This window comes from Nannospalax galili, unplaced genomic scaffold, assembly GCF_000622305.1.
Source record: "Nannospalax galili isolate Female #2095 unplaced genomic scaffold, S.galili_v1.0 scaffold251, whole genome shotgun sequence".
Lineage (NCBI taxonomy): Eukaryota > Metazoa > Chordata > Mammalia > Rodentia > Spalacidae > Nannospalax > Nannospalax galili.
Window position 1 is genome coordinate 283,687 of NW_008329576.1, and position 14,549 is coordinate 298,235.

General features: G+C 45.5%; 1 protein-coding gene across 5 annotated transcripts in view; it reads right to left on the reverse strand.

Moving 5' to 3' along the window:
• Positions 1–1,829: 1,829 nt before the first annotated feature.
• Positions 1,830–14,549, reverse strand: part of Csad (cysteine sulfinic acid decarboxylase) — a 38,790-nt gene continuing 26,070 nt past the window's right edge. For 2 of the 5 annotated variants that reach the window (XM_008838466.3, XM_017799531.2), the window contains exons 9-15: positions 10,987–11,103; positions 10,840–10,904; positions 10,486–10,567; positions 9,888–10,087; positions 9,292–9,343; positions 9,075–9,164; positions 7,721–8,361 (exon numbers count right to left, since the gene is read on the reverse strand). In XM_008838466.3, coding sequence (XP_008836688.1) covers positions 8,188–8,361; positions 9,075–9,164; positions 9,292–9,343; positions 9,888–10,087; positions 10,486–10,567; positions 10,840–10,904; positions 10,987–11,103 — 780 coding nt within the window. In that variant the 3' untranslated portion in view covers positions 7,721–8,187. Of the gene's footprint in view, positions 2,030–7,720; positions 8,362–9,074; positions 9,165–9,291; positions 9,344–9,887; positions 10,088–10,485; positions 10,568–10,839; positions 10,905–10,986; positions 11,104–14,549 lie in introns of those variants that run through there. The other 3 variants (XM_029566226.1, XM_029566228.1, XM_029566225.1) reach the window with 3 other exon arrangements.

A 14,549-nucleotide genomic window follows, 5' to 3' on the forward strand; every position in this document is an offset into this window, starting at 1 on the left:
ATCACTTCTTGTTATATATTTCCTCCAGTGGTCTGTCCCCATGCTTCCTGGTGGGCAGAGAACCAGTCAAACACCTGCTTCTCTGCAGGACTACGGCCCTGAGTCACACTTTCAGTATGCTCATGGCCCTGACCTGTTCAGATATTGCAATGCTGGACCATTTGGTGACAGTGACAAAGCTACTTGCAGCTGTCCACAGCAGGTCTTCCTTCCACTAACCCTGACGTCAAGCCTTCATTTACACTCACTGCCTGCTGGTACCAGCAGCAACTTGGCTAAGGACAGACAGGTGTTTGGAGACCTAAGTGAAAAAGAATGGAAGTATCCTTTGAACAGTAGTTCTCAAGCCTGAGTGTGCATTAGAACCACCTCTGGGGCTTAAGAGAGGTTGTTGAACTCTCGCCCACCCCAGCCGAGTTTCTGATTCATTAACTCACTGGAGTGAGGCTAGAAGCAGAGGCCAAACCTTCTGATCTATAGACTACACTTTAAGGACCACTGCTTTTGAGACTGGAGGGATTGCTAGGTGGTTAAAAGTACTTACTACACAACCATGAGGACCCTAGTTCAGATCCCAGTACCCACATAAGAAGTCCAGTATGTCTCACATGACTGTAACACCATGGGGGGTGGAGAAAGAATCACTAGGCTGCCAGCCTAGCCAAAGGCAAAAACTCCAGGTTCAGGGTCAGACTGTGACTCAAAGGAATAGGCAGTGATGGAGGAGTGATGGAGGAGAGCTCCCTATGCTCTCATTTTGTCTCCATGCAGTTGTTCTTTTTAGTGGGGGGGGGGGAGACAAATGCTATATATAGCATGTGGAGTTGGAGTCCGATTCTCTTCTTCCACCATATGGGTCTCAGGGATAAAACTCAGGTCCTCAGGCTTAGCAGTAAATACCCTTAACCACTGAGCTGTTTCACCAGCCTTAGTTGTTTTGTTTTTTATGGTAAAGGTATTAACTCAGTATCAGGCAGGCATTGCTTCCTGGTTCTATGTTGGGACCTTCAACTTGTTCCTGGTCTTGAGGCTTGTCGTATCCTGTGAGACTGGGCTCCATGGAACACCGCCTCATTCCTTCTGGTCTCTGGTGGCAGACGGGCTCTGAGAAAGGGACCTGAGTTCCATTTCCTGGAGCCCACATGATGCAAGGAGAAAACTCACTCCCACATGTTGCCCTCTGACCTCTACATGCTTGCTATAGCACAATGGTGTGTAAGTGCATCCGTGTCATGCAATGTCTTCTTCCAGAGGATCGGAGTTCAGTTCCCAGCAACCACTCAGGTAGCTTACAATGACTTGTAACTCCAGCTCTGATGCTCTGGCCTCCATGGGCTCTCATGTGTACACACACACACACACACACACACACACACACACAAAAAACCGTTATTTTTATGTGTATGCATATATTGCCTGCATGTAGGTAAGTGCACCCATGTTATGCGATGCCCACGGAGGTCAGAAGAGGCTGTCGGATCCCCTGGAACTGAAGTTACGGAGTTGTTAGCTGCCATGTGGGTGCTTGGATTTGAACCCAGGTCTTCTGCAAGAACAACCAGTGTTCTTAACCTCTGAGCCCCCAAACAAATGTATTCTTAAATTTTATTTTACCTGGGGGGGTGGCACATGCTACAGTGTGCATGCCACAGCATGCATGTTTAGGTCAGAGAACAACTCTCGGGAATTGGTCCCCTCCTTGTGGGTCTGGGAATCAAATGTAGGTCAAGTTTGGCAGAAAGTGCCTTTACCCACAGAGCCATCTCACCAGTCCCTAAATTATAGTTTAAAATTTTATTTTCTATGCAAGTATATATGTGTATGGGTTCATCTACCACAGCACATGTATGGAAGACGTCAGAGGGCAACTTTAAGGAGCTGCGTCTCTCCTTCCATCATGTGGGCTCCAGGGACCAAACTCAGGTCATCATGCTGAGATTACATGAAGAACTCTTGTAGGTTGTTGCTGTTGTTTTCGAGACAGGGGGCTGGGTCAGTAAGACTGCTCAGTATTCATGGACAGCTTGAGCTATAAAGTAAGAAATGTTCCAAAAAATCAAGAGAGAGAGAGAGAGAGAGAGAGAGAGAGAGAGAGAGAGAGAGAGAGAGAGAGAGAGAGAGAGTGTGAGTTCTATGAGTTTCAACATTTTAGTCTTGTATTTAGGTCCATGATCCATTATGTATTAATTTAGGGCATGATGGAAGAAAGATATACAACTTCATTCTTTATTATGTAGACATCCAGTTGCAGAGCACCATCTGTTGAAAACACCATTCTTTCTCCAATGAATTGTTTTGGTATCCTTGCTGAAAATCAGTTGAGAGTGTGAGGGTTTGCTGGATCCTCAGGCTGGTCCGTTCTTCTGTTGTCCATCTCTGACACTGTAGTAAGTTTTGAAACTGGGACACATGAGTTCTCTACCTCTGTTCTTTTTCAAGATGGTTTTGGCTGTTCTGAGTCGGTTAAATTTCCATATGAATTTAGGATCGGCTCCAGTTTTTCAAAGAAGCCACCTGAGATTTTGGTAGGGATTATTTTTAATCTGTAGATTCATAAATTTAGAATGTCTTTCCATTTATTTATACTTTAAAAAATCATTTTTGCACTGTTTGTAGTTATCAGAATACATGCTTTTCACTTTTGTTAAATTTATCCCTGAGTATTTTATTCTTTTTTAATGTTCTTGTAAGTGAAATTTTTATTTCTCTTTTTTTTAAATATGTGTATGCGTGTATTGCCTGCATGTAGGTAAGTGCAACCATGTCGTGCAATGCCTACAGAGGTCAGAAGAGGCTGTTGGATATCCTGGGACTGGAGTTACAGACAGTTGTTAGCTGCCATGTGGGTGCTGGGATTTGAACCCGGGTCTTCTGAAAGAACAGTGTTCTTAACTGCTGAGCCATCTCTCTAGCCCCTATTTCACTTTTTATATTTTCATTTTTAGATCATTGTTAATGTATAGAAATATGATTTATCTTCATTTATTGATGGGGTGCTGGATGGAACATGGTCCCACAAAGCTAAGACTGGCCTCAAGCTCTTTACTTATAAAAGCCAAGGATGACTTTAAGCTCCCAATCATTTGCCTCCAAATGCTAGGATTACAAGTATGTACCACCAGGTCCAGCTTTATCTATACTGACCTGTATCCTATGAGCTTGCTCAACTTGTTAGTAGTTTTAGACAGTTTATCACTATCTATGTGCACCCTTTGTATACGTGGTACAGGGATTAAATCTAGGACTTTGCACATGCAAGCACTCTAGTACTTCTAAGTTTAGTTGATTTTCTACATATAACACTATATATAAGTAGAAATAGTTCTGACTTTCCTTCCAATATACTATTATTTGTAGTCCATTTTCTTACCTAATTTCCTTCGCTAGAACCTTCAGTTTAGTACTAAACAGAAGTGGGGAAAGTAGATATTCTTATCTTTTTCCTTATCTTAAGGCAAAACATTCATACTTTCAAATTGTGATGTTAGAAAACAATAAACAGAAAACAATAAAGAGACTTGATATCAATTGTAATTGATCAGGGTACTCAAGAGAAATGGAACCAATAAGGCTTATGTTCCACCACAAGCCCAAATTTATTATGGGAAATGACACTCAATTATGAAAGCCAAGAATTTCCATGATATGCCACCTGTGAGCTGGAAAATCAGGAAGGCCAGTGGTGTAACCCAGTCTGGGTTCAAGGGCATGAGAACCAGGGTAGCCAATGTTAATGACTGCCAGTAAGAGGTCAAAGGCCTAAGAACTGGGGCACAGGGTTGAGGGCCATGGTATAAGTGCCAGAGTCCAAAGGCCTGGGGAACAGGTGCTCTCCCCTTGGAGGACTCACGCTAATGAAGATCTTTATTCAGTCTCCTGATTCAAATGCTAACTCTTCCACAAAGACCTTCAGGCACATTGAGAAATGTTTTACCAGCTACCTAGACATCCCTTAGTCTAAGCAAGGCGTCACATAAAATCAACCATTACAACAATAAAACTCTAAGTCTAATGAACAGGAAAAAGAAAATAGAATCATCAGTATCAGAAATGAGAAAGGTGACGATACCACAGATCCTACAGCTACGCACAGGCAAAGGAAGCAAGCGTATGCCAACAATCCCACAGCTTAGCTGAAATGACAAACCTCCGGAAAAACAAAAACTGCCAGTTAATCAGGAACAATCTTAAATAGCCTTCATCTACTAACTGAATTGATTTGTTTCATTGGCAATCCCAGAGAATAATAAATTTCCCCAAAGAAAACCCTAGGTGAACACCTGGCACACGGAACCCTCAAGTTTTTCTGCACCTCCAACACGATCGACTCAGGTAACAAACACTTAAACATGAACTAACTTTTTTCAAAATAATTTATGTGTCTACTCACACATACACATACAAAAAGTTTTAAAATATTAATTTATTTATCTTGTGTGTCTATGTCCATGCCACAGCGCACATGTAGAGGTCAGAGAACAACTTGTAGGAGTCAGTTCTCTCCTTCAACCATGTGGATCCCAGGGATTGAGTTCAGGGTCAGACTTGGTGGCAAAGCATGTTTACCAAATGAGCCATCTCGCCAGCCCCAGGAGCCAATTGTTATATTGTTATAAGAAAAAGTGAGAGCTGCATGTTTAATCTCAGCACTCAGGAGGCAGAGGTGTGCAGAGCTCTCTGAGTTTCAGACCTGCCTGGTTTACAAAGTGAATTCCAGGCCAGTCAGGGCTACACGGTGAGACCCTGTCCCAAAAACCACAAAAGAGGCTAAAAATAACAGGTTATAAATAAATTAATGAGTGATGTAATTATGTTGGCAGCAGCAGACTTGCTAAATAAAATTGCTTCAAAATTGGGCCACCAGACTGGCCGAATCCCTCTAATAACACTAGGTGGAAAATGGATTTCAAGTGCTGACCAAATTTCAGTCTAGAGGGATCTGCTGCCATGTTGTTTCTATTCAGGAGGTCCAGCAACCTCTGCCACAGCCTCTGCTGTCCCATGACATGATGGTGGCCGAGAGAACCATAGGGAGCACACAGCACAAGCTGGAAATGGGGATGGCAGTACTGGAGGACATGGCTATGGACTTCACTGACAGGAGGGGCAGGACCCTGAATGCTGCTCAGAGGAAAGTGGTGCAGCAGAGCCACAACAGCCTTGTGTTGGGGGGAGGGGCGGGAGCGCGCTGCATTACCAAACCTGAGCTCATCTTTAGTTGGGCATGGTTTTGGGTCACGAAGCATAGCAGAAACCTCAATTTGGAGCCTCCCTTATGTTCAGACGTAAAGTGGACCAACCCAGAGCTGGACCAAGTTTAGTTTCTGATTCATATTCCACTTAGAAGTTGTATGACTGAGAGCAGGTCACCCAGATCTAGAGCTCATTAACCATTCAGAGTAGTATTACCTAGCATCGGACACCCCCACTTGGGGAAGGATCAGTTTAAAAAAAAAATCTCTGCTGAGAGATTTACATTCTAGTTGGGTGAAACGAACTAAAAATATGTAACTACATATTTTTATGGCTGGCAACATGGCTCAGCGGGTAAAAACACTTGCCACACAAGCCTGATGATCAGAATTCATATGAAAGGAGAAAGCCAACTCCCAAAAGATAAGGTGGTGCATGCCTTTAATCCCAACACTCTGGAGGCAGAGGAAAGTGATCTCTGTGAGATCAAGTCCAGCCTGGTCTACATAGCAAATTCCAGGCCAGCTAGGGTTACAGGGAGACCCTGTCTCAAAAAGACAAAAAAAAAAAAAAATTTGTCCTCTGACCTTCACATGTATGCTATGGCACACACATACATCCACTTACACACATCATACAATAATAAAAATAAGAATATAAATTTTAAATATATAACTAAGAGTATATCAAATACCTATGCACAAATGGGAGGTACAAGTACAATTTATTTATTTACCAATATTTTATTATTTTGTGTATGAGTGTTTTGCCTGCATGATGTTAAAAGCATCATTTGCATGCAGTGCCCACAGAAGCCAGAAGAGGGCATTGTAACCCCTGGGAATGAAGTCACAGACAGTTGCTAGGTGCCATGTGGATGCTGGTAATTGAACCTGGGTCCTCTGCAAGAACAAGTGCTCTTAACCCAAGTCATCTCTCCAGTCCTCTTTTTTTTTTTTAATTTTATTTTTTGTCTTTTTGAGACAGGGTCTCCCTGTAGCCCCAGCTGTCCTGGAACTCACTATGTAGACCAGGCTGGCCTTGAACTCACAGAGATCCGCCTGCCTCTGCCTCCCAAGTGCTGGGATTAAAGGCGTGCGCCACCATGCCCTCTATTTTTTAAATTTATTTTTATGTGTATGAGTGTTTTGTCTGCATGTATGTAAGTGCACCACTGTGTATAATAATGTCTGTGGAGGCCAGAACTGGATCCCCTAGAATTGGAGTTATGGATGGTTGTTAGCCACCACATGGGTGCCAGGAACTGAACTCCCATCCTCTGGAAGAGCAGATAGTGCTCTTACCACTGAGCCAGCTCTCCAGTCCCCTGTAGTTTTATTTTTAAAGATTTTTTTTAAATTTTGTATTTATGAGTATATTGACTGCATGTATATGAGTGCACCCGTGTCGTGCAATGCCGCGGTGGTCAGAAGAGGGCTTCAGAGTCCCCTGGAACTGGAGTTAAGGATGGTGTAGCTGCCACGTGGGTGCTGGGAATCCAACCCGGGTCCTCTGCAAGAGCAGTTGCGGTGCTGCTGAGCCATCTCTCCAGCCCCTTAAAGATGTATTTTTAATTATGTGTGTGTGTTTGTATCTGTGGGGGCTATACGCACACTGAGTGCAACTCTTCACAGAGGCCAGAGCACAGAAGAGGGTGTTGAATCCCTTAGAGCTGTAGTTACAGCCTGAGAATGGGATAGTGTTTTGCTGTGGTTTGCAGAGTCTGTTTGGCTTTCAAAGTGACTCTTGGTGACTTTTACAGGACTACATTACTGTTTTCATAAAATGATTTTAGGGATTGGAATAACAAAAATTTCTGGCACTTGACTTCTGTAGCTAAATTCCTCTTTCCCAAAAAGTAACTGAGAAGAAATACTACCCAGAATTTTAAATGTTAAGTGAGGTTAACGTGAGGTTTCAATGTCGTTTGGCAGGAACTTGACAGTGCAGTGCTGGAGATCAAACCCAGGGCGTCCTGCATAGTAGGCAAGCACTGTACCACTGAGCTGCATCTCAGCCTTGAAGTGGATGTTTTATGTAAAGCAGCAGTAATCACAGAGACTCCCCCCCCCAAAAAAAAAAACCTAAATTACAGAAGTTTTTTTCTGGCAGGGTCCTCTATATCTCAACCTGGTCTTGAACCTGACATGGTGCTGAAGGTGGTTTTGAGTTCCTGACCCTCTAACCTCCACCTCCTGAGTGCTGGGATTATACGGATGCACCACTACACCCATGTTTCGGTTAGATTTTTGTGTTTGTATTTTATTTTATTTTAGAGACAGGGTCTCACTATGTAGCCCTGGCTGGCCTGGAAATTTGGCTTTGTAGACCAGGCTGATCTGAAATTCACAGACCTCTCTGCCTCCCAAGTGCTAAGATTAAAGGTGTGCACCATCACTCTAGATCCCACTGAAGATTCTGAGGAAAAACTCATTCCTCTATTACTTACCTTACCTTTCTGTTTGCTTGCTTGCTTCAGGTCTCCATTATTTAGTTAGAAGCTAACAAACTTTAAAACAGAGCAAAATATAACTGAAATTTTAGCTTTATTTTCCTATTTCCTAAGTACGTAAAGCTCATTACATAATAAAGGGGGTGAGCGCAAAAGGTACGACACTTTAGACTTAGAAACTATTATCCCGGCCCAGGGAAAACTGCTAGCCTTTGCGCACTGTCATTCATCAGCCTTTTCTTATATTTTTTCCTATGTATTTTGGAACATAATTCAGGTATCACTATATATAAACTCATATTCAGCTTTTTCGGTACATTTTCCCCATATTGATAAAAATTCTTTGTAAACATAATTTTAATGAAAGAATATTTCACAAGAATATACTGTAGTGTATTTAAACATTCTCCTAACAGCATATATTAGGTAAGAGCATTAGTGGGTCAAAGCATAGCCACGGTGAGACCTCTGTTCCCTAGAAAGGTTACTTTTGAGAACCCAGAAGGCAATGCCAAGACTGGGTACAGCTGAAGAGGAGAAGCTCACAGGTCCTGGCCCAGCCGCTCCAGCTCATCCAGGAGGAAGTCTAGATCCACCTGGGCCAGTGTAGGGTTGGCCACCACCACGCGGAAGAAGTTGGCCCGGGTGCCGTGGGGCTGGTAGCCAATCATCATGGAGCCCTCCTTCACCATGCGCTCCTTGAGTGCAGGTGCCACCTGTGGGCAGTGGAGGGGATGCTGCTGCAGCCTGCACTCAGGGAGCCTCAGCACTGGACCACTCTGCTGCCTGGACCACCCACCACATCCAACCTGCTTGGCTTTCTACTGCATTCATTTCTCCTCTCCAAGAAGGCTGGAGCCAGGGACAACTTCCAGCAAACTTTTCTGTGACTCCCAGCTCCACCAGAGTCTCAAGCCTTCATCCTCAAAACCTTCTCCCTTCTCTTAGTGTCATACTTGATCGGTGCCATGTGATTTAGAAGTAACTTACAAAACCTCCTTGAACACACACAGAAATGGGTAACTCTTCTTTTCTACAGTCACAGCCCATGAAGGCAGGGGCATGGAGGCATCCTGTGCCAACCCATCTTAGGGACAAGGACATGATATAGCTCCTCGCCTCTAGGATTGTCTGGACTGGCCTTTCTGGGTTGTCCTGTCTCCAGCATCAGTGACCAAGTTTTTCATGATCTGTCCTGGGCCACATACGGCTGACTTCCTCTGGTGACCCCCTTCTGTCTCCTTCTTACTGCCTTGAAGCACGTCTTGCTGCCCATCCCCACCCCACAGGTCTTTTTGCACTTGCCATCTCAGGAATGAGACACTGGCGTGGGGGCCTGCTATCCCAGATACAGCCAGCAGAGGGCAGAAACATACCAGCTGCTTAGTTCCCTGAATTGGGTTATCCAAAGCCAGGCGGCAAAGCCTACCCGCGACAGCCTTTCGCTGTAATCTGGACTCTTCTCCTTCCCCCGCAGGCTAGGGGGCACGAACCAGAAGCACACGTTGACAAACTCGGGCTGACGGGAAGGATGGGGAAGGTATGAGCTGAGAAAGGAGATGTTTCCCTTTCTAGGCTCTGCTTCCTCTATGAAGCTTGAATAGGCCAGGGGTCGGGGAGGAATGCAAAAGAGCACGGGGTCCTACCTCCATGACCAACTCAAACCCTTCTCGCTTCTTTATCTCTTCCACCAGGTAACTGAGAACAGAGGGTGAGAAATGACAGGTGGAGGACAGACAGACGCAGGGGACACAGAAGAGAGCCACAGTTGTATCAAGGGGAAGGAAACAGAGCAGAAGACGAGGGGACCTGGGCCTTCCAAGCTTACCGGGTGAGGGCAAAGGCCTGGTCGATGCGCTGCTCCAGGCCTTGCCCACCCTGGGCCTTCCAAGCTTACCGGGTGAGGGCAAAGGCCTGGTCGATGCGCTGCTCCAGGCCTTGCCCACCCTGGGCCTTCCAAGCTTACCGGGTGAGGGCAAAGGCCTGGTCGATGCGCTGCTCCAGGCCTTGCCCACCCTGGGCCTTCCAAGCTTACCGGGTGAGGGCAAAGGCCTGGTCGATGCGCTGCTCCAGGCCTTGCCCACCCTGGGCCTTCCAAGCTTACCGGGTGAGGGCAAAGGCCTGGTCGATGCGCTGCTCCAGGCCTTGCCCACCCTGGGCCTTCCAAGCTTACCGGGTGAGGGCAAAGGCCTGGTCGATGCGCTGCTCCAGGCCTTGCCCACCCTGGGCCTTCCAAGCTTACCGGGTGAGGGCAAAGGCCTGGTCGATGCGCTGCTCCAGGCCTTGCCCACCCTGGGCCTTCCACATGAGCCACAGCTTCAGACAGTCCACACGGCGGCCGCACTGTACCACCTTGTCTCCAGTGTCCAGAGCCACATCGTAGAATTTGTCCTGCTGGAAGAGGTAGCTGGCCTGGGACCCATGGCAACGCTTAAGGAGATCCTGTGTGGGAAAGGAGGTGTCAGAGCAGGCCTTCCCGGAGGACTACACTGAAGAAGTCTCAGCTGGGCCTGCCCTTTGCTCTCCCTGGAGCTAGGCAGCCTGAGGATGACTGCCAGCCAACCTAGACCCCTCTTTCTGAGCCTCTCTCAATACCAGAGCTCTTCCAAAATTCTGCCCAAGTCCCTCTGATCACAACTACAAACTGGAAACTATATCATATGAAAAAGCCACTGGGTGTGTGGGAACGCCACACAGGGTTAGGGTGGACATAAAGACTAGGCTTCAAATGGGAGGGATAAGGGAACATGAAAGCCTGGATCCCTCTAAGTAGGATAGAGACGTTGAGGTTCTAGAGAACAAGGAACTAGAGCTGGGGGCCAGGGCCTGGGCAAACCCACCGAGGTGTCCTGGAGAAGAAGAGCAGAGCACTGCAGGCCTGTGGCGAGAAGCTTGTGAGGGTTCCAGGCCACAGAGTCAGCCCTGAGAGAAACAGAGCAAAGCTGGGTCAGTGGCTTCTCCAGCTGTCCAGCAGAGCTTTCCTCTCCTTTCTAGACACTCAGTGGAGGGTCTACCCCTTCCCCAGCAGCAAGGAAGAATCCCAAATCCTTCCCCCAGTCCTACATCATCTTTCCAGATTTCCAGATTCCATCCCTCACAGCCCTTCTCCTACCCCACCCTAGGCTCCATAGTTTGTGACTATTCTGAGGATCAAGGATTTGAAGGGCAGGATTCTGGAAGGAGGCTTTATGCACCTCTGGATCCCATCCAGGAGATGCCTGTGTGTCCGAGACAGCAGGACGCTCCCACCCCAGGCGGCCTGTGGAGCAGGAGGAACAGCATGGGCCTTGGCCTCAGGGTAGCCCACCTTACCCCCTCCCCCAGACCCAAGTCTCACTCACATCCACATGTAACCACAGTCCATGACGCTGGCACACATCAGCAACAGCATCCAGGGGGTCAAAGGCCCCTAGCACGGTGGTGCCAGAGGTGGCACTGACCAGGAATGGCACAGAGCCCTGTTGCCAAAATGTAGAGGAGAAAGAAGCTGCAGCATCACCTTTAAAGTTACCCTGAGCTTAACACTGGGGCCGAACCCTAAGGTCTCTGTATCTCTTCCTGGCCCATTTCTATCTTCCAACACTGCATTAGTGTCCTCTGTAATTGGTAGGCAGGGACTCAGATTCACAGATCCAAGCAGAAGCTCCAGGGATGGAATCTGAATCTAGGTCTATCTATTTCCACAGCTCATACTCTTTCAAATTTTAATATTGGGTTGGGAGATGGCTTAGTCAATAAAGAGACTTCTTCATAAATATAAGGACTTAAGTTTGATCCCCAGAACCCATGTAAAATAAGTTAGGTATGGTAGGATGCATTTATAATCCATGCCCTGGGGAGACAGACAGGTGAACCCTGGGACTTGCTGGCAGCTGTCCTAACTTAGTTGGTAAGCTCCAGGCCAATAAGGGACCCTGTCTCCAAAAGCAAGGTGGATGACGCCTGAGGAACACCACCAGAGGCTAATATCTGACTTGCACATGCACACACACACACACACACACACACACACCAATATAATCTCTAAGAAGTCAAATGCTATTGGAAAAATCTAAATACTTCAAATGTTTGTATCCACACTGAATTAGCAATTTAAAAAAAAACTACCACAAAGAGTAGCCCAAACCCAGATGGCTTCATTGATGAAACCTATCAAACATTTAAAAAATAAATATTACACCTGTGTATAGCACATGCCTTTAATCCCAGCACTCAGGAGGCAGAGGCAGGCAGATCTCTGTGATATCAAGGCCATATGTCTATGTAGTAAGTTCCAGGCCAGCTGGAGCTACAGGGAGACCCTCTCTCAAACAAACTAAGTAATAAATAGTACCAGTTTACAAACATTTCATTCCCCAAAACAGAATATATAAAATCAATTTGACCCTGCCTGAAAAAAATAAGGATTAGGGATATAGTAAGAGAGTATTTGCTCCATGTGAACAGGTCTTGGGCTCACTCCTCAGTGCTGGAAGAAAAAAAAAGTGTAGGAGAGGATGTGAAGGAACTAGAGCCATTGTATACTGTTGGCAGAAATCTAAAAATGGTACAGCTCCTAGAAAAAAAACCTTTATATATAGCATGACCTCTGAAACAGGCATGATCTAATTGGAGCCTTAAACCCAAATAAACTTTTTTTTTTTTTGGTCTTTTTGAGACAGGGTCTCCCTGTAGCCTCAGCTGTCCTGGAACTCACTATGTAGACCAGGCTGGCCTCGAACTCACAGAGATCCACCTGCCTCTGCCTCCCAAGTGCTGGGATTAAAGTGGTGCGCCACCACGCCTGACTAAACCTCTTTTCTTTATGAAGTTACCCAGCTTCAGGTATTTCATTATACTAATTAAAAGTAGACTAATATACAGAGTCTTAAAGAGGTATCTGTCTAAATCAGCATTATTCACAACAGCCAAAATGCAGAAGCAACCCAAGTATCTACTGCTGGATGAATGGATAATCAAAATGTCACAAATACATACAACAGGAATGAAGTTTTTTTTTTAATTACTTCACTTTATTTGGAAGCAAAGATAAGATGATAAGTGATGCTCCTTGAATGGAAATTAAGAGATAATTACTGGGTGATCTGTGTATATACTGGCAGATATAATCACAAAATACTTAGAAGGCAAATAATCAAGTGGGAAAAACTATACTGATCAATACAAGCCAGGCGTGGTGGTATACACCTTTAGTCCCAGCACTCGGGAGGCAGAGGCAGGCAGGGAGACCCTGTCTCAAAAAGACAGAAAAAAAAAACCCATAAAAATAATAGAATGATGGATGTACTTATGCAGTGGCAATTTTATTAAGTTCTTTTGGGATTATACTCTACAGGAACTGAGTTTTTTTTAATATTTATTATTTTTATTTTATGTGTATGTGTGTATTGCCTGCATGTAAGTAAGTGCACCCTTGTCATGCAATGCCCACAGAGGCCAGAAGAGGCGGCTGTCGGATCCCTTGGAACTGGAGTTACGGACAGCTGTTAGCTGCCATGTGGGTGCTGGGATTTGAACCTGGGTCTTCTGCAAGAACAGTCAGTGTTCTTAACCGCTGAGCCATCTCTCCAGCCCCAGGAATTAAGTTTTAATACATGAACCTTCAGATACACTCAAACCATATCCAAACCACAGTACCATGGATCTCTCTCAATAAATGCAGTGATGTCCCCTGGTCATTGTCACACAACAAAGTAAAATAGCTGGGCATGGTAGCACATGCCTTTAGTCCCAGCACTCAGGGGACTCAGAGGCAGGCAGATCTATGTGAGATTGAGGTTAGCCTGATCTACATAGTAAGTTCCATGCTAGCTAGAGCTATAGGGACACCCTGTCTTTAAAAATAAAATAGCCGCTGGGTGTGGTGGCGCACGCCTTTAATCCCAGCACTCGGGAGGTGGAGGCATGCGGTTATCTGTGAGTTCAAGGCCAGCCTGGTCTACATAATGAGTTCCAGGACAGCTGGGGCTACAGGGAGACCCTGTCTCAAAAAATACAAATAATAATAATAATAATAATAATTCAGCAACATTAAAAAAAATAAAATAGCCAGGTGTGGTGGCACATGCCTTTAATCCCAGCACTCAGGAGGCAGAGGCAGGCAGATCTCTGTGAGTTCAAGGCCAGCCAGGTCTACATAGTGAGTTCCAGGACAGCTGGGGCTACAGGGAGACCCTGTGTCAAAAAGACAAAAAAATAACAATAATAAAATAAAATAAGAACAGCTCTGCACATTCTCAAATGTCCTCTTGATGACTGAGTGGGGTGAACAAGAGCATCAGCCTCAAGCAAGTTCTCCTGGATGAGAAAAGTTACAGGTGAGACATGGAAACATTCTAGGCAAGAAAGGGGGCCATCTCAGCCCTCCCGTTTTAATTCCAGATAGCCTGTGCCTCTGCCTAAACTCAAGGTGTTCTTATCTAGCCACAATACCCAGCACTTAGCAAACTCCTTTGCTCCCTTCTGGTCTCAGTTCAGCCGCCACTTCTGAGGGAACCTGCCCGACTCCCTCACCTGCTGATTCTACCAACTTGCCTGTACCATAGCTTTAAACAGCACTGTCTACCTACCCTTCACAGCACACGTGCAGTTGTTTCATATGTATTTATGAATGTCAGTCCTCCTTACACTAACACGAGCTCTATCAAAATAAAATGAGCAAAAGATCTGAGCAGGCATCTCTCCAAAGATAATATACACATGTCCAGTAAGCAAAATTCTCAACATCATTAATCATTATGGAGATGCAAATCAAACCACACTGAGAAATCATTTCACACACACTAAATGGCATAACCAAAAAGGCCTTCTGTCACAGGCATGTAACCCCAGCTAGCTGGGAGACAGAGGCAGGAGGATCCCAGATTCAAAATCTGCCTGGGCTATGGTGTGAGACCTTGTCTCA